The sequence below is a fragment of the Anolis carolinensis genome, chromosome 6 (genome assembly GCF_035594765.1).
Source record: "Anolis carolinensis isolate JA03-04 chromosome 6, rAnoCar3.1.pri, whole genome shotgun sequence".
Classification (NCBI taxonomy): domain Eukaryota; kingdom Metazoa; phylum Chordata; class Lepidosauria; order Squamata; family Dactyloidae; genus Anolis; species Anolis carolinensis.
In genome coordinates this window covers 115123152-115148183 of record NC_085846.1, presented here as the reverse complement: position 1 = coordinate 115148183, position 25032 = coordinate 115123152, and the positions used below count along the sequence as shown (strand labels likewise).

At 38.0% G+C, this 25032-nt stretch overlaps 2 protein-coding genes across 3 annotated transcripts; both read left to right on the top strand.

Annotated features, from left to right (window-relative positions):
- The first annotated feature begins 394 nt into the window (after positions 1 to 394).
- iba57 (iron-sulfur cluster assembly factor IBA57) lies at positions 395 to 4618 on the top strand. Its single transcript, XM_008112241.3, has 3 exons — positions 395 to 782; positions 1320 to 1666; positions 3420 to 4618. The coding sequence occupies exons 1-3, from the start codon at positions 472 to 474 to the stop codon at positions 3812 to 3814; spliced, it is 1053 nt and encodes a 350-aa protein (XP_008110448.3). The 5' UTR covers positions 395 to 471; the 3' UTR covers positions 3815 to 4618.
- Positions 4619 to 6601: 1983 nt separating this feature from the next.
- Positions 6602 to 24185, top strand: LOC103279072 (meiosis-specific coiled-coil domain-containing protein MEIOC). 2 transcript variants are annotated; one of them, XM_008112239.3, is made up of 8 exons: positions 6602 to 6705; positions 11766 to 11891; positions 13407 to 13576; positions 13965 to 14066; positions 14706 to 16350; positions 16820 to 16954; positions 17552 to 17732; positions 18821 to 24185. In XM_008112239.3, the coding sequence occupies exons 1-8, from the start codon at positions 6676 to 6678 to the stop codon at positions 19075 to 19077; spliced, it is 2646 nt and encodes an 881-aa protein (XP_008110446.2). In that variant the 5' UTR covers positions 6602 to 6675; the 3' UTR covers positions 19078 to 24185. The 2 variants fall into 2 exon arrangements, with proteins under 2 accessions (XP_008110446.2, XP_008110447.2); XM_008112240.3 differs by lacking the exon at positions 6602 to 6705 and adding an exon at positions 7916 to 10359.
- The last annotated feature ends 847 nt before the right edge of the window (positions 24186 to 25032 follow it).

The window sequence follows — 25032 nt, the reverse complement described above, 5'->3', positions numbered from 1 at the left end:
CAGCGGAACTCTCTGCATTGGAGTGGTGGAATATCTTTCCTTGGAGGTTTTTAATACCAGGCATGGGCAAACTTGGGCCCTCCAGGTGTTTTGAACTGCAACTCCCACAATGCCTAGCATTGTGAGTTGCAGTCCAAAGCATCTGGAGGGCTGAAGTTTGCCCATGCCTGGTATTAAAAAAAAACCAGATCCCATCACTTCAACTCCCAGAAGCCTCGGCTTCCTTGTCCAATTACTAGGGACTCTGGGAAGTGAAGTCCAATAAGGCCCTGAAGGCTAAATCTTGGGAAATTTCAGAGGGCGTGGCCACAGAAAAACAAGCAGGCGCCTCGACTAATGAGAAGCCAAGAGCGGGCATTGCCCCGCCTTCCTTTGCGGAGAAGTTAATGCGCCTGCGCAGTCGGCGCAACTTGTCTCCTCAGCCAAGATGCGTGCGGGGAGAAAGGCAGCGCGCTTTCTTGAAGCTCCGCCATGTTGGTGAGGGCGAACGCGGCGCTGCGGAGGGCTCTCTCCCTCCGCTTGGGCCTCAGGGGCGGAGACAGGAAGCTAAGCGGGGAAAGAGGAGACAGCCAAGCGGTTACGACCTGCTTCCCGCTAGAGCACCGAGCCCTGCTCCGTCTCCGAGGCCCGGAGGCGGCGACCTTCCTTCAAGGGCTGCTGACGAACGACGTGACGCTCCTGACGCAGCAGGGGGGCGGGGATTCTCAGGCTTCGCCCCGAGCGCTCTACGCGCATGCGCTCAACGTCCAGGGCCGCTGCCTCTATGATGTCATCCTGTACAGGTGAGAAAGAGAGAGGGATGCTAAACAGCTGGCATATCTAGTTGGCTTGATTTTTGCACGACGGGATCTAATGCAAGGGAAATCATGTTTAGAAATTATAGATTGTCCCCAAAGTGTGTACATCCTTAACAGTTTCTAGTTTTTTTAATTGCTTTGGGAGTTGCCGTTTGGTGAGGCACCAGCACTCTTTGGTGGTGGAGGCTAAGGACCTTGTAAAACTACAACTCCCAAGATTCTATGGCACTGAATCAGGGCAGTTAATGTGCTGCCAAATTGCATTGATTCTATAGTGTGCATGCAGTCATATGTACACAACTTCAAAGCCAGCCAAGTAAAGCAGTTCCTGTTTTTTAAAATGGAAGGCAAAAGAGAGAAGAACTGGGAAAGGCCCTGAATCCCTATATTGAGAAAAAAAGTGAAGTAAATAATAATTAATAATAAAGGTCGTGATCTGGCACAACACAGGGACAAATTTCTGATTCAAAACCTTAGTTTCAACAGCAGTTTTTGTTTCTCCTAATTTTGGATATTTTTCAGGATTCACAGAAACTCACAAGAAGAGCCTCACCTGCTGCTGGAATGCGATGCTGCTGCCCTGGACCCCCTTCAAAAGCATTTAAAATTGTACAAGATCCGAAGGAAAGTTGATATCACTTCCTGCCTAGACCTCTGTTTGTGGGCTGTCCTTCCAGAGGGACCCTCAGAGGAAGCGTCCCAGAAACTCCAGCAATACGATAGTAAAGCCGTGGTTGCTACTCTTGACCCCCGAGTGGATATTATGGGTTGGAGGTTGGTTGCCAGCCGAGGCGCCGACCCACTAGAGATCATTCCTGGAAGCCAGATAGGAAACGTGAAGGATTATCATATGTACAGGTACAGACAAGGTAAATTCATGCTTACCTGTGGATGCAAAGTATTACTATGGTTATTATAACCCTTTTTCTTTTATTGCAAGACACATATTTTCCCCATAAACATCTCTAAAAATGGGATGCATCTTACAATTGAAATATATATATATATATATATATATATACACACACACACAGAGTCTCACACATATATACACACACATATACTGTTGGTGGTATTGCAATTAGTATGCATCTTGCAATCGATGGCATCTTTGAATCAAAGAAATACAGTATTACATTTATGTATACCCTCCTTCTGTCTCTCGAATGACGCACAAAGTGGCTCATAACATTAAGAAAAGGATATGATTTTAAATCTTCAAATATTAAACATAAGACTAAATTTAAATATTTTTAAATCCCAAAAAACATAAAATAATCAAAATACCAAACAGCATCCCTTGCTTCAAAGCATTCTCCTGCCTGAATAAGAAGGTTTTAGCTTGCCACCGGGGTTTAAAGCCACCCACAACGAGTTGTTATTTCTGAAGTGGTGTTGAATATCATCATGATGTACCTCAGATGATAGATATAAACTGAAAATTAATTGATCAAGAGATGGATACGAGAATATCATAAATAGGAGCTGGGTTGTGAATCGTCTTTTCCGGTGGCCTATCCAGTGAATTTTAACCTGCATCTTATCTGTGAATTTGTGAATTTTAACCTGCATCTTATCTGTAATTTTAATCTGCATTTTACCTATATAACCTATACAAATAGCAAATATACGTATTTTAATAGTGTTCTGTTTTATCATGCCAGGAGAAGAGGTGGGTAATAAATAAATACATCATCATCACCCTCATCATCATCCTCATCGTCATCATCAGGAATTCCATAGGTGGTTTTCACTGAGCATAAAAGAAGAGTGTCCCATTTCCACTTTTGACATTTTCAACCTATTGTACATATTTCCATAATTTTCCATATTCTCCGGCTTCAGATCCAAACAGTATAAAGTAGAAAATTGGGCTTTACTACTACTACTATTACACTATGTAACAAAATTTGGAAAATGTTCTCTTCCTTGTTTGAAAGTATTATTTCCTGTTTAATTGTGCGGTACTTACTTTGAAAGTAGTTGTTCTACTCCAGAAACTTTGTTTTTATGGCTGCCACAAACTAGGTTGCATTGGCTGAGACTTGATAAGATACTAATTGAAAAATTAAAGTAAAATATGCTGCTGCAGGATGTCCTGCAAAGATCATGTTTTTGCAGTTCAATTAACTTATTCTAGTTTTGTATGATAGAACCAATTAGGAAATGACATTTACAACCCAAGAACAAAATTGTGTTACATAGTTATAAAAGGTTTGCCTGATAGGGATCCCAACCAATTCAACATATATTGGTATTATATTATTATATTGTATTGTTATTAGTATTATATTGTATTGCATTATAATATTATTATCAATATTATATGTATATACAATATATTAGCATAGCACAATATTAATATTATACATTACTATATTTTACTATACCACTATACTGCAATATTATTCTTAATATTATATGTAATAGTTATTATATATTATTATATCGTACTATATTATTATACCACAATTTATATAATGCACTACCAATATATGTTGAGGGGCTCCCAACTGATGTTGCAGGAGATGCAAAGCTTCCAAGTCTTATGATTCTACCAAATAGGGAAAACCTAGATTTCCAAATTGTGTTTAATACCTGCTGCTGTTCTCGCTGTTGCAGGCATTCCTGAAGGAGTGAGAGACCTGCCTTCTGGTGTCGCCTTGCCTTTGGAGTCCAATGTGGCTTACTTGAACGGCATCAGTTTCACCAAGGGCTGCTACATCGGCCAGGAGCTAACGGCCAGGACCCACCATATGGGCGTCATCCGGAAACGCCTCTTGCCCATTCGATTCACATCTCCTCTACCTCCAGAAAGCCTTCCCGAAGGTACTGAAATAGTGTCCGAATCAGGAAAGCCAGCCGGAAAATACCGCGCTGGCGGAGACGAGTTCGGGATAGCGCTGCTGCGGTTGGCCCACATCCACGAACCCTTGCATCTCAAGTTGCCCGGTGATTCCCGCGTTAGCCTCGTTGCCTCCGTCCCCAAATGGTGGCCCAAATCAGTCAATAAATAGAGAAGACTTTGCCTCGGACACACTTTGCCGCCTTCCTCGTTGTTGGGGATTCCTGATGGGCTTGAAGTTCAGTCGGCCTTACCATTGCCTCTAGGCGCATCTACACCAGGCATGGGCAAACTTTGGCCCTCCAGGTGTTTTGGACTGCAACTCCCACAATTCCTAACAGAAAAATCCCAGTTGATGTAGTTCTTTCTAGAAAGATTCTGTATGGCAATTAAATAAAAACAACTCTGCACATTCAAGTAGATATTATTGGAGCCTTGAATTATAGGCTAGCCACAAAGGGTGCAGCTACACTGTAGAATTACTGCAGTTTGACACCACTTTGCAATGGATCAATGCAGTGCAATCCTGGGAGCTGTAGTTTGGTGAGGCCCCATCACTCTTTGATAGAGAAGGCTAAAGATCTTCTTAAAAATACAACTGTTATGATTTCATAGCACTAAGCCATGGCAGTTTAAAGTGGTATCAATGTGCATTAATTCTACAGTGTAGGTGAGCCCTTAGACTCCTGGGTATTGCAGTGCCTTCAATACATAAAGCATGCTATTTTTTGACTGATTAAATTTTGGTTTTAGTCTCTGGTAAAGCTTTTGAAGAAAAGGGTCATCACTACAGGGAAGGAGTAATATGCATTGCTATCCATTGGGAGTCGATGCGGGAGAGAGATATTGGCAACCTTTGATCGACACTCTTTCTGTGATGAAATATAATTTATTGTGAACTTAAAAGTATTACTTCATCTTTACTTGAGCAACACAAAATAATTGCATTAAAGAGAATAACTGCTCTAACTTTAAACTATTGTAAATGACTTTACTTTCTTTTACCACATACAATCGTCCCTCCACATTTGTGGGTTTGACTGTGGATTTGAGCAAAACGTTTTCTCTAGGAATCTCTTTGTTTTCATAGTAACTTGGGATCTACCGTTTCTAATTAGTTTATTGTAATTTTTACAATAAATTACAATTTACAATTGCAATTTATTGCAATGTATCTAGTGCTACTATTTGATTGTCTTCTAGTGGTGCTCAAATCCGGAGACAAGCAATTTCTTTTTATTTATTTTAATTATTGTTTATGCTTTTATGTGATTGTTAACTATTTGTTTTCAACAATTCTGTGTTCACAACCTCTGAGGATGCCTGCCATAGATGTGGGCGAAACGTCAGGAGAGAATACTTCTGGAACATGGCCATACAGCCCGGAAAACATACAACAACCCAATTCTGTGTTTAAGTCTTATTTTAACATTTTTATCTTCTAGGTTTTAAATTGTAATCATCCCATTTTTTAGTGTTGGGAGCCACTTTGAGACTCATTTAAGAGAACAGCAGAAATAAATATAATAATATAATATATATATAATATATATTATTATATAAAATTACATTATGTAATAAGCCACTTTGAGACTCATTTAAGAGAAGAGAGCTGAATATAAATATAAAAATAATATTATATAATAAGCTGCTTTGAGACTCATTTAAAAGAAGAGTAGAATATAAATATAATATAATATATAAAATATTTAATATTGTATATATTGTTATATAATAAGCTGCTTTGTGACTCATTTAAGAGAAGAGTAGAATATAAATATAATAATATAATATATACAATATTTAATATTGTATATATTGTTATATAAAAAGCCGCTTTGAGGCTCATTTAAGAGAACAGAATATACATATTAATGTATATGTATTATATAATAAGCCACTTTGAAACTTATTTAAGAGAAGAGAGCAGAATATATATATATATATACTATAGTGTGTGTATATGCATTGAGACTCATTTAAGAGAGCAGAATAGAAAAATAAATATTATAATAGAAATACATATTACTATATAAGCCACTTTGAAACTTATTTAAGAGAAGAGCAGTATATAAAAGAGTGATGGCATCACGGCGACCCACAAAACAACAAAACTACAGACCCCCCAACCTCGAAATTTGACAACACAACCCATCATCCACGTCTCTAGGTTGATACAACAAAAAGAAAAGAAAAATAAAGTCCTAATTAGAGAGAGAGGATTAATTGCTTTTATCCAATTGCTGCCAGTTAGAAGTCTAAGCTCCTCCAACTTGGTCTCCTAGCAACCCAATAAAAAATAATAAAAAACACTAAAAAATAATAAAAAACACTAAAAAATTAATACAATAAAATACTATAATAACAGAAAATAACTAAAAATAATACAAGAAAATAATAAAATATAATAAATAAAAAGATAACTTACAATAAAATTAATAAAAAATACAAATAACATCAAATAAAAATTACACAACAATTTTTAACCAATAACACCACCACTTTGCCACAGCAACGCGTGGCCGGGCACAGCTAGTACACATATATAATTGTATTGTCATATATATTTTCATATAAATATCCAAATGACACTAGACAAAGATAATAGGGCATGTTATATTATAGTATATAGTATATGATATATATTAATTGATAATATATATTTACTGTTTGGTATGTTTGAAGCCATTTTTGAGGCTGAGAGAGAGTGACCTTCCCTATCTGTGGGCTGTATTTAAATTTGCTGACTCACAGCCGTTAACGGCCACTTCTAGCCCCGCCCCTTAGTCCGATCAGCCAATCAGCGTGTGAGTTGAAAAGAGGGCGGGGTTGTTGAGGGCGCGAGCGAGGGAGAGAGGCGCGCGAGGAGGGGGCGGGGCCAAGTAAGCAATGTCCGTCTCCTCCCCTCAGAATGGGATGAAGGCGGTTTAAGGGAGCCCCGCCCCTTCACTTGTCAGTCAAGCTGTCAACCAATCATTCGACGGCCGGCTGCGGTTGCTAAGCACCGGAAAAGGAAGAGGAGGCATTTTTAAGATGGTGGCGGACGGGGCTGGCTCTCTGGAGGTGAGGCCGGATCTAACTCATATTAACTAATGGATAATATAATAGATTTCTTATATTATATCATACAATATAACAAATGTAATATTAAATTAATTATGTTGTATGTTAGAATATAATTATATAGTTATTATACTCTTTTTATTTTCGTATATTTTATTATTATTGTATATTGTATTATATATTTTTATATTTATATGTTTGTAATTATAATATATATATATATATATATATATATATATAATGTGTAATATTTATTATAGTTATATTTTACAATATATTAGCCAATATAATATATATTTGTACTATATCATACAATATAATAAATGTAATATTAAATTAATTATAAGTTATATTTAGATATAAGTAATTTTATTATTTTATATTTATATATTTTAGTACTGTATTATATATTTTATATTTATTTTATTGTAATATAATATGTATAATATAACAAATATAATAACTAATATATAATTTATATATTATATTATATCATATAATATAACAATGGCATATTAAATTAATTATGTTATTTTTAAATATAAATAATTTTATTTTTATTATTTTATTTTTTAATATATTTTATTCTATATTCTATGATTATATATTTTATTAAAATTGCATTTCATATTTTATTATATTTGTATTATTTTATTATAAGTATTATTTATAATAATAATTATTATACATAATATATAAAGTAACAAATATAATATATTAATATAATTTAATATAATCTATTAATTAGTATATCATATACTATATAATATTATGTAACAAATGTAAGTAATTTTAGATATAAATAATTATAATGTTTATTAACTTTAGCTTAATATATTTAATATATTTTATTTTATATTCCATATTTTGTATTCTATATATATATTTGATTATAATTGTATTTTAAATGTATTATATTTTTATTTTATCCTAGGTATATCTATAATATAACAAATATAATATATATCAACTAATATATAATATATCATATACCATATACTATATAACATAATATAACAAATGTAATAAATAAAGTATGTTTTTTAGAAATACATATATTTTATTATTATATCATGCTATTTTATTATATAGTAGATAGTATAACAAATACAATATGTATTTTAAAATATATAATATAAAATGCTATATAATATAACAAATAAAATACATTGTACTAAATGTAAATACTTTTATTATTATTGTTTTATATTTTATTTTGCACTTAGTATAGGGTTGGAGTTTGTATAGTGTTTCAATTAGTATAGGGTTAGAGTTTGGAGTTGGATAGAGTTATGATTGAGATAGGGTTAGAGTTGATTTAGGATAGGATTGGGGTTCGAGTTAGGGCTAGGATAGAGTTAGAATTATATTGGGTTAAAGTTTGGATTTGAATAGAAATTAGAATTAGGGTTAGGATTGGAGTAGGGTTAGAATCAGGTTTAGAATTGGGTTGGGTTAGAAGGGGTTAAAGTTCAGGGTAGGATTAGGATAGGGTTGGAGGCTGGGATGAGGATTAGAATAAGGCTAGGATTAGGAAAACTCTTTTTTCTCTATTTGTGTCAAACTTTGTATGTGCTCTTCCAGTCTATAGATCTGTGCAAAGAAGGAATTGAGTTTGTACACAAGCCCTTCTCTTGCTGTATAAAACTGAAGGTTAAGTAAATTTGAACATATCTCATTCCGTTTTGAAAGTGAGGGTTGAGATTGTGCCTTTTGATTTAGGTGGCAGTGAGAAATATTCCATTACATTATGCCTACATTAATGTTTACATAGCTCTTGCCAAGGGCAGAAGCAATATGAGTGTAAGATTTGAAAGGAACTAGATCTGAACCAATTGGCTTGTACCACAGTTTGGGAAGATCACAGTGGCGAAGAATCCGGTGAAGTTTTAAAAGTTGGTGTAATGTCTTTTCCCTCTTATATTGGCTCAGTTAGCCCAGGATGGATTTGGAATTTTACTGGTTTTGTTTATGTTTTGTCTTATATGGCAGACCATAATTCCCATAATGCTTTTACATACTGGTATTCTAGTGACATCAGGCAGGGCTTAAAAGCGAGGGTCAAAATGTAAGCTCAATGTTTTTCATACTGGAAAAGCTTGCAGTTTAAAAATCATTGAAGTGTATGGAGAGGAAAGCTTATCATTCCATATCTATTTCATTAGGAATCGTATGCATGGAGAATATTTTGTGGATGTAAAGTAACACCAGGCTTTGTGCCTGTTGTGCGTAGATCAAAGGTGGTTGCTTGGAAGCTGTGTAAAGAATAGATAATATTCTTCTAAGTATCTAGATAGAGTCATGGCTGTGTTCCCCTTATTTGTTTATCACGTTTCTCTGGTGCATGGAGAAGAGGCACTACAATAACCTGGCAACAGCTTCTGTATGCAAGTAGTAACGGAAGAGTTGTCATGCCCAAGTGTCCCATAGCAGCAGAGTTGTGGGCGGCTGAATACAATTTTGAATAGCCTAGGCTTTAACATTGGACTTAAGAGCAGTGCAGAATGTATTTAAATATAGCCTCTCCTTTCTCCCTTAGAAGCTTTCATTTTTGATGGGACACACATGCAGGAAGCACCTAGTGTAACTCTTGAGCAGGTTTGTTTGGGGTTTTGAGAAATATTTTGACAATTTCTTCCCATGTTCAGATTGGGCGCTCCATGCAGTCATGCCGGCCACATGACCTTGGAGGTGTCTATGGACAACGCCAGCTCTTCGGCTTAGAAATGGAGATGAGCACCAACCCCCAGAGTCAGGCATGACTGGTCTTAATGTTAGGGGAAACCTTTACCTTTTTTCAGATTGGGGAAGGAGAGCTTAAAATGTGAGCAATCATTCTTTGTATTCCACTCAAGGCTGTTTAAATTAGCCATCTGGGCAGAGGTTTTTTTTTTAAATGTTTTATTCTAGAGTTTGGCGGACTTAAAAGAATATCTTAAATGCAGAAGACATAAGAAGGGAGATATAAAGGGTTGTGCTAACGAGAGATGCTGAAGCGGCCTTCAACCTGAGCAGTGGTGGTATTTTCTAAAAATTTTGAAGATTTTTCACAGCCCTTAAATTTATTTAGATATCGTGTTATTGTTCTTATATTTATTTATTTAATATAATATATTTATATTTGATAAATTTATATGTATATATTGTATGAATGTCTGTTTTTATATCCTGTTATGTCCTGATTGAGAAGCAAAGTAGATAACAACAACAATCTAACATGCTTGATTTTTATTTGGTAAACCATACTAAAAAGAAACAGTTTTTTTGAGTTTTTGAGTACACATGCCGTTTAAATATCTTAACTTAGCCGTGGGCCAAAATTTTCTCCCCCACCCCTCCAAAATTGTCATTTTTCCTTGGGAATAATTTATTTACACCCAGTCATGACTTAGTCTGGAGCCAATAAAGGGCAATATATGTTAGTTTAACTCTTTTGAGCAGGGTTGTACTGTTGTCCTTGTATGACCAAGTAATGAGTGTGTTGGTAGCCTATGGGTCTCAGCTGCAGTTTGTAAGGTATCCAATATACTGATGATGACTGAATTTGCCACAGCTGAGATCTGGAAATTTCTGGCTTAGCTATATGGTTCATGAGCGAGTGTACTTATGTGTGTCTGAAAAGTGATGCAATTTGTCAAGCAAACTCAAGAAGAGGTAGTATATGTTCTTTATCTCTCTTTATGTGTGTATAAAGTATCTAAATATTAAGTTTAATTAGCAGCAGAGGCTAAATGAGGTAAGGGAAATAACTTAGAAGGAGGAGAAAGCAGAAATGAAGGCAAATATAAGGTAAAGGGTTTTCCCTGACATTAAGTCTAGTTGTGTCTGACTCTGGGAGTTAGTGCTCATCTCCATTTCTAAGCCGAAGAGCTGGCGTTGTCCATAGACGCCTCCAAGGTCATGTGGGCGGCATGACTGCAAGGAGTGCCGTTACCTTCCCGCCGGAGTTGGCCATATCTGTAGGTTTTACTGTATGTTATATGTTACATTTCTTCAAGTCATCTCTGACTTATGATGCCCCTATTATAGCGTTTCTTGGTCAGATTCACATAGCAAATGTTTGCCATTGTGTTCATATAACACAATGCGTCCAGAGGAGGGCAACTAAAATGATCAAAGGTCTGGAGAACAAGCCCTATGAGGAGAGGCTCAAAGAGCTGGGCATGTTTAGCCTGCAGAAGAGAAGGCTGAGAGGAGACATGATAGCCATGTACAAATACGTGAAGGGAAGTCATAGGGAGGAGGGAGCAAGCTTGTTTTCTGCTGCCCTGCAGACTAGGACATGGAACAATGGCTTCAAACTACAGGAAAGGAGATTCCACCTGAACATCAGGAAGAACTTCCTCACTGTGAGGGCTGTTCGGCAGTGGAACTCTCTCCCTCAGACTGTGGTGGAGGCTCCTTCTTTGGAGGCTTTTAAGCAGAGGCTGGATGGCCATCTGTCGGGGGTGCTTTGAATGCGATTTCCTGCTTCTTGGCAGGGGGTTGGACTGGATGGCCCATGAGGTCTCTTCCAACTCTACTATTCTATGATTCTATGATAAGGCTGAGAAAATACTACCTTTTCTGGGCCACCAAATAGATTTACAAGGCTGAGTCCAACTTCCCAGAAGCTTAGTTCCGCACATAAACCATTATATCAGGCTAGCTCTCTTGGGCTTACTTTAGTCAATCTGAAATCAGGGCTTTTTTTTAAAAAAAATGGAAGTTGCTTTTTAGAAGATAATGATAATGACAAATGCTATCTTGCCACCTCAGCAGAGTTGTATTGTAGAGTGGGAAGATGGAAAACATTTTCATAATACTCTTGTGGTACAGTTTGTAGTAGGAAAAATATCTATACAAAGGGAATTGAATTCCAGGAGAAGGAAGATAATACTGAGTTTGATGAACATAGTCTTTCTATGTCATATAAAATACTAAACTGGATTATAACTTAGTTGTTTGGACTACTCTTGTAGTTCTTTTTTCTTAAACATATTGCCCTGCATGCTACTGAATTTGTCCTCAGGAATGGCTTCACTGTTTTGTAACCTTTTGTCTGGATTATCTTTACGCAGGTGAAGCCAATTAAGACTCCCAACTTCTGTTTGTTTGGAAATGCTCACTTTGGAAACAAAAGTTTGCACACAGAAAGTGGGGACATGGTTAAGCAGAGTGACGCATTTGGTCATTATGAGCCACAGGTGAGTCCTTGGGAGAGAATGCACTCTGTAATTATATTAACCAGATATTTCCATGTCTATTGGTTTAGAAGGGAGACAAGGCTACTTGAAAAATAAGAAATTCCCTCCAGAATTTTGTCTTTGGTATGCAAAAGCATGTGATGTGGCAGCAATTCCCAAAGTCTGGTCCTCCAGGTGTTTCAGATCTCAACTCCCAAAAACTTCAGCTGCTTTGGCCAATATTAACGATTCTGGAAGTTAAAATTCAATACACCTGGAAGACCAAGGGGGTGTAGGGCAGGCATGGGCAAACTTTGGCCCTCCAGGTGTTTTGGACTTTAACTCCCACAAGTCCAAAATGCCTGGAGGGCTGAAGTTTGCCCATGCCTGGTTTAGGGGAATTCATTTGATCCTTGCTCTGGAAATGAAATGTATGTCCCATCATGGTTGTTGATGTTTTCCTTGAGTTGAAGAAGAATGTGCTAAGTTCATATAAGCATTTCGGTTCATCATATGAATTGAAAAGCTTCATGAGGACCACCACTCCTCTTGACCACTCCCCCAGCAATAACAAGGATATCCCTCTGGGCAGCTAAGCCAGGACATCCCAGTTGGATGGCCCCCCATGAAGGTCTGCCTCCAGGGGCAAACCAAGAATGGGCAACCTGGAAGTCCTTGAACAGACTCAGAAGTGGAGTGCGCAGATCAAAAGGCAACCTGGCAAAATGGCACCTCTTAAAAGAATCCTCCACCTTGTGCGACTGTGGAGCAGAGCAGACAACTCTGCATCTGTATGTTTGTCCGCAGTGTCCTAGTGCATACAACCCCCCTGTTGTGTCAGCTCGACTGGCTGCCAGTTTGCTACTGAGCACAACTCAAAGTGCTGTGTTTAGCCTATAAAGCCCTAAACGTTTCTGGCCCAGTTTACCTGTCCAAACATGTCTCCTTCTATGAACCATCTCGGAGTCTAAGATCGTCTGGGGAGGCCCTGCTCTCAATCCATCAAATGGCAAGGCCATTAATGCTAATCAAGGTGATTAATTATAACACCCACACCTGCCTCCAACAGACAAGAGTTCTTTCTCCCACCCTGGACCTTACACAGGTATATAAACTTTCCATCCTAGTTTCCAACATCCCCACACCTCTGAGGATGCCTGCCACAGATGTGGGCGAAACGACGGGAGAGAAAGCTTCTGGAACATGGCTATACAGCCCAAAAGACTCACAGCAACCCAACTTGGCATAGTTTATCATTCTAATATCAAACAAAATACAACAAAATCCCATGTTTAAATACTTGTGCCAGTCAGAACAGCATGCTAGAAGATTTGTTGTTGCAGTAATCCCTCCATGAATTCTAGAAATCCTAATATGAAGATTGTTTATAACTATTTATTGCTTTAAAAAAAACCCTCTTTTGATTCACAGACACAACCATTTGCTTTTTCTTCATCAGTGGCAATGTTTGTTGGGTTGTTTGGTTTGTAAAGTAGTTTAATTTTAAAAATTGCTCTCTATTTTATTTCAACTCAGTCAAATAGCACTCAACATGGCATGGAGGCCCAGTTGCGTCCCCTGCTTTTTGGAGGAATAACGAATACGCCGCTGTCTGCCATGGAACCTCCACAGTTCTATGGTAGCTGGTCAGCCTGTGGAGATGATTCCCATTCTGCACTTTCATTCCCTGACCACGTCAGAAAAAGGTAGGATTGCCCTCTTGTGGCTCTTCCTGGAAAATTCTGCTGCTGAACTAACTCCAGGCTAAATCTTTTATCCTTGTTGTTTTTGAAATGACAACAAGCACCTGTTCCTGAATGTAACCTGTTCTTTTTTAAAACTTTGTGTGGTTCCTCTGCATATTTTACATTTTATTCTATTTTATTTTGAATAAAGTGTACTGTATAGGCTTGTTCCAACTTACAAACAAATGTAAGTTTAAGAACAGACCTACAGAACCTATTTTGTTCGTAACTTGGCAACTGTCTGTATTCTAAAATTTGAAAATGTGTTGCAGAATTGGAAGCAACATAATGGCACTCTAATGGAAGCAATTAATTAAGACTTTAATTTTTTCCCCACTTTTATTTTCAGGACACAAGAAAATGTATCACATTTTGGCAACGGTCCTGATGTGCTTGGATTAGTGGCAAACATCCTGGAAGAGCCAAACAAGCAGGAACATGTTACAGATTGGTAAATTGATAACTATTTATATAACTAGTTATTGTAAGCTTAATTGAAACAATATCTCAGCTAACATCTCTAACAAAGGATAATATATGTGGGAGGGTTCATGTTAAGAGGTACTTAACACATTTACATTTCTTTGAAATAACATTCATTGGAAGCATTCATAGGATGGCAGCCTAGGCTTGATTTTATCTAGATCTGTGTAAGAATGGAGAATTGTTTCCTTTGTTCCCCTAATTTTGCTGGGTTTTTATACTTGAGAAAAATAAATTTTATCCTTTGGAGATAAATTAGCCAGTGAAACCAAAAGAATAAAGCAGAGGAAGAGACTGTTTATTTTTCTCTTATTTTCCAGGATTCTTATTTATTTACTTTATTTCTATCCTGCTCTTCTCTCCCTCTGTGGGACTCAGAGAGGCGTACATCATTAGACTCAATAAATTCCTGAATAAGTGATAACAGACAACATAATAGATATGCCAGAACTGCACCTGATAACACAAAATGACAATAAAGTAGATATCTGTGTTTCTTGGATGGGCAAACTTCAGCCCACCAGGTGTTTTGGACTTCACCTCCCGCAATTCCTAACAGCCGGTAGGAACAACACATGTTTAATGCTGAAACCTCTTGTTATTTCAGGAATTCTCTGTCAAGATTGTTTCCCCCGTTGTGGTCATCCAACTTCGGAAACTACGGCTTGGAAAGCGAAAACTGCAATTCTCCTGGTTCTCAGAAGCTTTGTGAAGAAAATATAGGAAAGTCATCCTCTGAAGGGCTATTTAAAAAAGACGGCGAGGATCTGCATGTGATCAGGCCCCAGTTTCCATCTTCACAACCTTTCATGTCATCTCCCCATGAGCTCTCAAAAATGGCCAATTTGGACAACAATGCTTCTAAGAATGGAGGGATCCGTTTATTCAATTATGAGAAGAAGCATAGTGGAAGCACTTCAGCACCTCAGCCTCAAATGAAAGATAGCACCAATACCTACAGAGAATTCCCCAAAACTGATACTGATGGAGGCAAGCTTGGGAGAAACGGCACAGAAGGATCAAGCAAGTATTTTGTGCATTTGTCTAACGCTGCTGCGGATAGAATATGGGACCCGATGGCGAAGGAAAACAGTTTGTGCTCTAAAAGAGACTTTTCAGCTGCTCATAACTCTGGACACTTTAGCTTCAGTCAATCACTTAATAAGGAGAATAGCTTTCCTGAAGGAATTGATGTGAAATTTCAGGAAATTTGCTTACATAACCACTCCAGTGATACCAATTTTGTCCAAACTGAATGTAAGAACCCTGTACATCCTGGGAAAGGCTCTAGTCACCAGCTGCCTCTGAAAACAGCTACAGAGAATATGGATTCACCTTACAATGGGTACACTTGGCTGGATGCTACAATACAAAATCCAATTGCTACATCAAGTGTAATGTATGGAAAGCAAATGCAAATAAATTCTCAGTTACCTTCAGGGCCTCGGTCAGGTGGGCCTTCTGGAAATGAGTCTGCTGCCCACTCTCCACACTCACCAATGTTATCCTTGGGAAGGGACAGGAAACTGCAGTTTTTCACAGATGTTTCCAACAATTCAGAATATTCTGGTTACTCTGGAAGTCAGAAACAGCATACTCCTCTTGGACCCTCCCAGAGTGATTCTGCAGTGCGTACAGAGGGGGGCTTTGGTAAAATGCCACTTACCGCTTCCTCCAGTTGTAAATCACAGCAATATTCTGCAAATGCATCTTCACAGTACCAGAGATATCACAACAAGCAGAATCGAAACAATACTGATGAGAGAACCGGGCAGAACGAAAGGAGTCATAAAAACAGTTGGAGTCAACATACGGGTTTCCTGGGTCCAGACCGAAAACAGTTTGATGTATTGAGAAGAAATCAAGAACAGAACGGTGCCATTTTGCCTGACTATGTCAATCCTTTCCTCCCTCTTTTCCCTTTGGTTTCTGGTTATAAACACCTGCCTCATTTTCCTCCGTTTCCTCCTCCTCCATTTCCATCGCCGGTTAACGCTGCTGCCTTTTCCCTTCTGCCCTTTCCGTTGTCTGAGTTGGTCGACCTTTTCCGCTGTGAGGATTTCTCCCACATAAATCCTTTCATCAATGACCTTTGCGGAGGAGATAATACAGCTGGACCATACTTTGCCTTTCCACCGCCTTTGAATCACTACAGGCCTCCAAGGAGTCGCAGTGGACCAGCCAATGAGCTCCACATTCACCTGGAAGAGTGTTACGAACAGCTTAGAGCTCTAGAGAGAGAATGCAAAAAGGTGAGCGACATAAGTGGAATACACAATAAATAACTACCAGCAGTCAAGTCCACTTCTGTTAGTTTGGTATGCCATATACCAGGCATGGGCAAACTTGGACCCTCCCGGTGTTTTGGACTTCAACTCCCACAATTCCTAACAGCCAGTAGGCTGTTAGGAATTGTGGGAGTTGAAGTCCAAAACACCTGGAGGGGCCAAGTTTGCCCATGCCTGGTCTAAGGACAGCATTCAGTTGAAATTTCCAAACATTTCAACAGCAGCTTTTGATTAGAACCTATCATGATTTTATCTAAAGCATCTAAAATTCTATGCCAAAGTAAATGAGGTCAGTTGTTTTCATGCGACTGTATTATGTAGCTATATAGAATATTTAACCTTTTTATTGCCAAAAAGGACATGTTGGACAAGTCTTTTTTGTGGAGAAAAAAGCAATAGAATGATCTAGATCTTTTTTTGGTGTTGTCTTCAGGCAGAGGCAGATCTAGCAAGACATTTCCCAGGGAAGCGCGTATCCAGTTCAAGTAATGCTCCGTTTTCTCGGCTTCCTGCAAAGCCTTCCAGAGTGGATCGTCTGATTGTGGACCAATTTCGAGAGCAAGCAAAGGTAATGGGTTTCATTAGGACGACACGCTGTTGCGACAGTCCTTTCAGAATCATGAGAAAGATGCATTGGTCTATTTAAAAAATAAAGGGGGAATAGAACTGTAAATTATGGAGAACAATGGCAGCTCATTCTGCAATATAGCTTTATTCATGGAGGGAACTTGTGAAGTGCGGACACGTGTCCAGGGCTGCATTTGCACTGCAAAATCATGCAATGTACACTGCAGTTTGACGCTACTTCAACTGCCATGGCTCAGTACTGTGGAATCCTGGGAGTTTCTCAGGGATTTTATTCTCTGCCAGAGTGCTGTTGCTTTGTCAAACTACAATTCCCAATAGCCTTGGTAATTAAAGTAATGCAGAGCCGCATTAATTCTACAGTGTAGATCAGGCATGGGCAAACTTCAGCCCTCCAGGTGTTTTCTACCGGCTGTTAGGAATTACAGGAATTGAAGTCCAAAACATCTGGAGGAACGAAGTTTGCCCATTCCTGTGTAGATGCATCCCCATGCCTTGTTCTTGACCCTATGTGCTTGGTAATCTTTTCCTTCTCTAAGATTAAAAAGTATAGTGAAGCATTTGTCACCTTTTTCCTTAGGTATACACTTTACTAGAGAAAATGGAGCACATTTCTGGCAGTCCTGTTCATAGAAACATATCGGCCACTTTGGGACGTCACCTGGAAGCCATCTGGGCTACGCAAGCAAGACGCAAAGCTGAAGTGGTGAATTCGGTTAATCCTCAAAGGCAACGGACATCTCGTCACCATAATGAAAAAGGCAAGTGATTCCTTTGTGGTTCTTGATTATCTTTCCTGTTGCTGCTGCTGCTGCTGTTGTTGTTAGAAAGTGTTCAGTATTCTTGTATTGTGTTTTAGCCTTTTGTTAATAGAATTGAGGTTTAGTTCCCAGTCAAGAAGGATGTTGAAGATGAGCTACTGGCTTCACATTTCAACATTTTATTTGCCATCTTTAAAAAGACTTGATTTATACGTCGTCAATTTTTCATATTTATTCCACATTACTTTTTCATTTTTTTCTTGTACAGTTTGTTAGATGAAAGGCATCTGGGATATTGAGATACTATTTATGAAATATCCAGTATCAAATTTACACAAAAACTAGACATTAGATAGAAAATTGGGAAACGTATTTGAACGAGTGTAAAATGATCCAAATACAGTATATATGCTGGATCTAGTATATGTACAGTATATAAACTAATCAGGAATAGAGCTAAAGTTCCATGGAAAATAAATGTCTGATGATTTTACCTTCACCTTTTTGTATCCATAATATGTTACTATTTTCACCCTTAAACTATTAGTAGAACTCTTCTAATTCAAAAAATACATTAGTAAAAGTTTGTCCCCATATTTGGTGTTGAAAGGTAGTAAATAAGCCCCAGTCTTCCTTAAGTTGATCAAGCATTTCTCCTTGATCAATATCATCAGCTTGTCCATTTCAGCTAGTTCACACACATCTTCATAAGCCAACCTTCTTGGATTAGAATAGCTGGATCTTTCCATTTCTAGGTGCAGATAATTTTCGACATCGTAATCATGTGTAATGTTAGTATTGCATGTTTTCTATCGACCATCTATATCAGTGTTTTCCAAACATTGTTGGGCATGGAACCCTTCAAAAGACATTTATTTTCCAAAAAAGAGAGGAAAGTTTGGGTTAAATTACTGCAAAAATGCAACCAGTTGAATCTGTAAATCAGTCATGGGCAAACTTGGGCCCTCCAGGTGTTTTGAACTTCAGTGGCTGTTAGGAATTGTTGGAGTTGAAGTCCAAAACACCTGGAGGGAGGGCCAAAGTTGGCCCATGCCTGCTGTAATTAATTTCAAACTTACTTGTTACAGATATCCTTGCTCTGGCCACCGCTATTAAAGACCTGGCTTTCTTCACGCGGAAAACACGGACAGCTTTATGGTGCGCTCTTCAGATGACTTTGCCAAAGACACCAGGAAACGCTTTGGCCAAGAAGGAAGAAGTGGAAAGGGCCTTGCAGGAACTCTGTCCTGAAAATAGCAGCTTCCAGGCAAACAGTGTCTTGGGGCATGAAGGCAAACCAAGCAAGAGAGAGGGCCACGACAAAGGACAGCAAGTCGGCAAATGAGAGAACCTTAATGCAGGGCAGAAGATAAGTTGCACTTGGCAAATTTAGCAGTCTTTCCACTGCTGTTCTTTGAGCCTAGATGCATCTGTTCTGGTCAAAGTATTGCAGCAGTTTTGGTCTTGGTGTTGTGCATCCGCCGTTTGAAACAGAAAGAGTTAACTTAAGTCAATCACGAGCAAACTTTGGCCCTCCCTCCAGGTGTTTTGGACTTCAACTCCCACAATTCTTAACAGCCCGTAGGAAACACCTGGAGAGACTGCCAAAGTTTGCCCATATCTGACTTAAGTTGAGACCAAGCAATAGGAGTCCATCTGATCCAAAGCTGTAATTCTAGCCATGTGCTAGGGAATTCGCAAATGACCAAACCATTTGTGTATGTGTTTTTTTATAATTTAGCACTTTTTGATGTGCTATGTAATTGATTCATTCGTTTTATAATAAGAATAATAATAACATTCTAAGTGCCAAAGTTATTTACTAAATACTAGTTTGGGGTTTTTTAACGCATCATGTATAAGGCACATCTCTGTTGTCATGTTGTCAGGAGTCAAAGTTCTTGAGTTCATTTCCAGTGGTTAGACTCAAGCTTCTGCAGCAAGTATTACCTTATGTTAACATGGCAAAGCTATGTTTTCAACCTCATTTTCCATTTGTACTAATCCAAAATTTAGCATAGCAGGATCTGTTTGGGAAAGGAAAACTAAGCTAATTCTGAATGCAATGGTAAATGTTGTTATTATGGTAAGCCTTAGCCAATGAGATTAAATTGTTTAATGCTAGAAATGAAAGATGTTAATGCCTTAGTAGCAGCTTAAATCGACTATTTATTTTGGTATGCACTCAATGAAAAATGTAGTGATTAATTATTTGAGTATTTATTTTAAGGGGTAATATATAACATATATATTTCTTATTTTACTGTACACTTTGATCCCTTGCCAGACCTAATAATCAGGCTCAGTGTATGCTCAGGGTCAGTGCATCTGTATATATGATCTATAAATATATACACTGCATTATGTTTGTGGAGATGGGGTGTTGTTAGAAACGGCTCCATACAACTAATTCTATACTAGGTTACCAAAGTGGGTAAGTGGTTTCATGCTAGCATGAGGAAATGACGTGTGTGTTAAATCACTATGATTAGAATTCATGCTGTGTCTTGGACAATCAGGTCTGTTCCATGCCACTGTGAATGTATAAGAAGCAAATGGAAAGGAATGTTGCAGTTTCATATTCCAGATAAACTCAGTTGAACTGGATTATATAGCCATGTGGTCTCACATAATGTAGTTCATTGCAGTTAATCCCGATTCTGAAACTGAGCTAAATTGCAGTGTAGATCCAGCCCCAGTCCAATAATCTTGTTGATATTCATGGATTTTGCTATCTAAAAATACAGACTTCCCGTTTCATGGTGGGGAAGGGAAGAGATCTGTACATTTGTGTTGTGTGCGCGCGCGTTTTCTCTGAATTCCCGTGTGCCCGTGGATTGGGGCTTTAGTGTTGGGTTTCTTCTGACTTATGAGTATTAATGTTTTAGCAATCTTGTACTGTGTAAGATTACTTTTTTGTACTGATAACGGAGCAGCGTGTTTGTATTTTAGGCGTTAATGAAGAACTCAAGTGAGCAGTTAGTTCTCTTGATTCCGGCTCTGTAAGGTGTACTGTGCTCATTTGTCATGCTATTCCCTCACTGTTTTCCGTTTTGATCTTGTGGATGCTTAAGATAAATGTTTTACAAGGTTTTAGCTGTGTAACAGGAATTTGCAAATACCTCATTTGCTCCCTTTTTTTAGTTGCAAAGCAAAGGAATAATAGAACCACACCGTCTTCGCAGTGCTGTGTTCTTAAAGGAAAAACAAACATTTTTAGTCTTGTCGAAGGCTTTCATGGCCGGGAACATGGTCATACAACCCGGAAAACACAATCCCATTTTTAGTCTTTGTTTCATCTTCTAGATAAGTCATATTTTGTGCATTTTGCACTATATGTCGTAAGACGAAATATGTTTTTTGTGAGTTAGTACTATTTTAAAGTATGAGTTGATTGGATATAAATTGCCGTGTTGAAAACTGTAATGTTTCCTGTTTATAAAATCATTGTTTTTTCCCCACCAGGAGTGTAGCGGTGAGTGTATTAGATACACCGAATCTCTGACAATTCTTTAAAACTGTAGTTTATGGTTGTTGCAAGTCACGTGCCTTTGAAAAGTCTTTGAAGTATATAGCTGTGAGCTCAGTCTTTGTTGCAACTGAGCAATATATTTAAAGGGGATAACTATTAAGCAGTTTATGATAGTTTTATGGTATGAATGTTTCATAATCATTTTCTGGCACTGAGTTTGCTAGCTTTAAGGTATACAAGGCATTCGGTTTTCCTTGTATTGTTTATAAAATGACGTGTTCTCATTTGATTTGCTGTAATAGCATTCTTTTAAGACAGTGATAGGAGCCTATCTCACCAAAGGATGTAATTGCAATGAATGGCTTTTCATTAGAATCCAGGTTCCTATGGGATTTTGTTTTAGAGACTCTTCTTTGTTTAGAACAGTTATGAGCCAACTTCGGCCCTTCTGGCATTTTGGACTCCAACTCCCATAATTCCTAACAGCCAGTAAGCTGTTAGGAATTGTGGAAGTTGAAGTCTAAAACACCTGGAGGGCTGTAACCCCTGCAAATGTGGAGAGCCAATTCTACAGACTTGACTTCCTTAAAAGCTCTTCAATAAGCCCACTTTTTTCCCTAGGCATCTTGTAGCTAATTCTTTGCATTTGAATAATGGTTATATAAGTAGTTTGATCATGAGATTATTATCAGAGCCAATACAACGTTTGTTTGTTTGTTTGTTTTTGATGTGGGTAAATCCACGCACGGCTTTTCCAAATTCAGTTCACTGTGATGCCCCTATTTTGTGCTAAACCTCCCCAGTAACAGCTGTAACACCAGATCAGCTAAAATATGCAGCAGAGATATGCAAATACAGTTTCTTCTGATCCAGAGTTTATTTTGGTAGGTTTGTCTGGGATGGGATGAATATTGCAAGCTCCTTTTGAGGGTTAGTTCTCCGGTTTTCTTACACTATTTGAGCGTGGTACTGGATACATTGAGTGGCAATGATTGAGGAGCTTGAATGATAATGAAGCTCATGATAAAGCTGAATGCCAGTTGAATCCATTTCTTGTTGGTAGTTTCATTTATTTCTGTAGGATGCCAATATGTACAACACACACCATTTTTTATTCATAGTAACTGTAAGCCCAGGGACCAATTTTGAGCCAGGCCTTACTAGGCTCACTTTGCAATTTTCTAAGGATAAGATTGACTATAATCTTGTTAATTCATGAAATATAGTTTTGTTAGAGAATACAATCCATTTTTAAAGGCATTTATTGTCCTTGATTTTATTTGTTTTGCTCTTGTTGATTCTCTTTTATCAATGACTTGTGTTTTAAAGCTGAATATTTTTCTGTGGGCAGGGTTGCAGGTTTTTGAGAATTCAGCCTTGCCTCTATTTTAATTTTTTATTTTCCTTCATAGAAACCCATATTGAAATGGTTCCTGTCATGGTTATATGAGTCTCAGGCTGGATCTACACTGCCTTATATCCCAAAATCTGATCCCAGATTATCTGCTTATCTCAAGTTATCTGGTAGTGTAGACTCATATAATCCAGTTCAAAGCAGATAATCTCTGATCAGATTTTGGGATATAAGGCAGTGTAGATCCAGCCTCAGTCACCAAGCACTTTTTGGGTAGCTTTATATCAGTTTGTGAACATGAATAGTGTACTTAATGCCTTTCTTTAAGACAGACTTTCATAGCATCTCGCAACTTGTTCCAACTTGCAAAGTTTGTCAAACTTCTTAGCAATACTACTAGTGCAAAAAAGTTACTTATTTAGCCTATGGATAGGCTGAGGGCTAAAGTATACAATACTAAGCATCTAGTTTACGATCCTTTTTAGGTGGAAGTGTGTGCAACTCCAATCTATATCAGAACCATCATGTATAAGGGAATGTTTGAGCATCCTTTAGTTACTTTTATCCCCAAATTTGCCCATTTTCCTTGAAGTTTTAAAATGGGGAAACTTTCATAGAGACCACTTATGATAGACAGGTCTGTAATTATTTGTTGTCTGGCTACTTTGACAGAGAAGCTTTCATAACGATTATGTTTGCTTGCTAAATTGTTGAGCTGGAGGCTCACCTTGAAATCAATCTTTCTTTGTTCGCAGGACCATTGCCTTGGTGCCAGATTTGTCAGAGCAGATCGATTCAAATCCAAGGTATCAATGAGGCTTCAAATGTGTCATGTTTCTCTGTAGATTAACTCTGATTAAATCTGGAACCAACCCAGAGGGCCTTATCCCAAATAGAGTGCTTTGCAGTGTCTCTGGAAAGTTTAAGCCTATTTTTTATTTTTATGATTATTCATAATGTGAAGAATAGAACATCAGTTCTTAGTGTGCTCTTTTAGTATTAATGCCTTGCACCAATCTTGTTAAAAAAACCAAAAATGTGTAGATGGAACACCTGTTATAGTGATATGGTGAATAGATCAGGAAAGGGTCAGATTTGTATCATTTATTGGTCAGTTCATTGTCTCTGGAAACAACTGTGGTTTGAAAATCTTCAAAAAAACAAAAACAAAAACCCCAACAGCAACCCACTTCTACCTCTCTTATAACTTTCTGAATGATGAGTTGACCTGCTGGGACCTCCTTTGAATTCCCATTAAGTGAAACAGAATTCTGTTTAGCCAAGGCTGGATCTTCAGTTGGAAGATGTCACTTAACAGCTGGGTGCTTGTCAATTACGTTAAGCAATTTAGATGGCAGCAGAGAAATGCCAAGGACTGTCAAGTCCTGAAAAAGGTTTATTAAGATTTATAGTGAAGAAATCATGCTGAATGGAGAGTTTCCACATTGTTTTTAGTGTCATGTTTTTATTCTCTACATGAGTATGACTGCTGATGTTTTATTTTTGCTCTATTTGTTAATTATCTGCTCTTGTTTTCTGTGTAAGGCTCTCCTTTGGGGTAATTGTTCTGGAATAACTGTTACGTGTGCTGGCTAACACTTAATTAAAATATTTAATATTTAAATAATCATGGTAGTACTGGTTGTCTGATTTCAAGACATGCAGAAGAAAAAAAAGGAAGTTGGGATGAAATGGATGGAATCAACATGTCAGAGTGATTTCAGAATTGGATTACAACTCTAGAAACCAGGATTCAAGTTTCTGCTGGCCATGGAAATGCACTGGATTATATTGCATCAGAGGAAAGCAGTGGCAAACCCCTTTTGAATAAATCTTGCCAAGAAAAACCCTGCAATAAGGTCACTGTACATCAGAATGATTTGAAAGTACACAGGGGTCTTTCCTATCCTACATAGCTCATTCATGCTCATGAGTAAGCCCTAGAGTTCATTGGGATTGGTTGCTTCTGGTGTTTTGGTGTTGCAGTTTCTCAAGTCGCTTCTGACAGACACAAAAAATTGGGATTGATAGCAAGTCTTTCCAGGATGGCAGCCATAATCTGTTTCAGACATCTGGCCATATATAAGTCTGTTCAAACCATTTGCCTGCAGAGGCATTCTTACTTCATTCCGTTTAGCAGTATAGTTGTGGTTACTGTTAGGGTAGAAAGCTGCCCAGAAGGGTGATGTATTCGGACCTTCCAGAGACCAATCTTTAAGTAATTTGAGTGACTTCTTCAATGCTGAAGAGTGCAAGATCCAAAATCCCAGGAGCAATGAGACAAAACAGCAATAACACACTTGAGTTGCACCATATGAGTGTGTTCTCATCTGCCTTAAGCCACATGTCCTTCCATGAACTAACAACGTTTGGTAGAATTCCAACATAATTTATAGCTGGAGACTTGAGGGGGTTTATGCTTGGGCAGTAATGCAATTTCCCCCGAAAAAACTGATCACTGAATGAAAAGCAGA

What these genes read in the sequence shown, in the direction of transcription:
- iba57 (XM_008112241.3), top strand. Translation starts at nt 472, where the DNA reads ATGTTGGTGAGGGCGAACGCGGCGCTGCGGAGGGCTCTCTCCCTCCGC. An exon ending in TATGATGTCATCCTGTACAG is followed by an intron (nt 783 to 1,319) that starts GTGAGAAAGAGA and finishes GATATTTTTCAG; the next exon opens with GATTCACAGAAACTCACAAG. An exon ending in TATGTACAGGTACAGACAAG is followed by an intron (nt 1,667 to 3,419) that starts GTAAATTCATGC and finishes TCGCTGTTGCAG; the next exon opens with GCATTCCTGAAGGAGTGAGA.
- LOC103279072 (XM_008112239.3), top strand. Translation starts at nt 6,676, where the DNA reads ATGGTGGCGGACGGGGCTGGCTCTCTGGAG. An exon ending in TTGGTCATTATGAGCCACAG is followed by an intron (nt 11,892 to 13,406) that starts GTGAGTCCTTGG and finishes ATTTCAACTCAG; the next exon opens with TCAAATAGCACTCAACATGG. An exon ending in TCGTCACCATAATGAAAAAG is followed by an intron (nt 17,733 to 18,820) that starts GCAAGTGATTCC and finishes TACTTGTTACAG; the next exon opens with ATATCCTTGCTCTGGCCACC.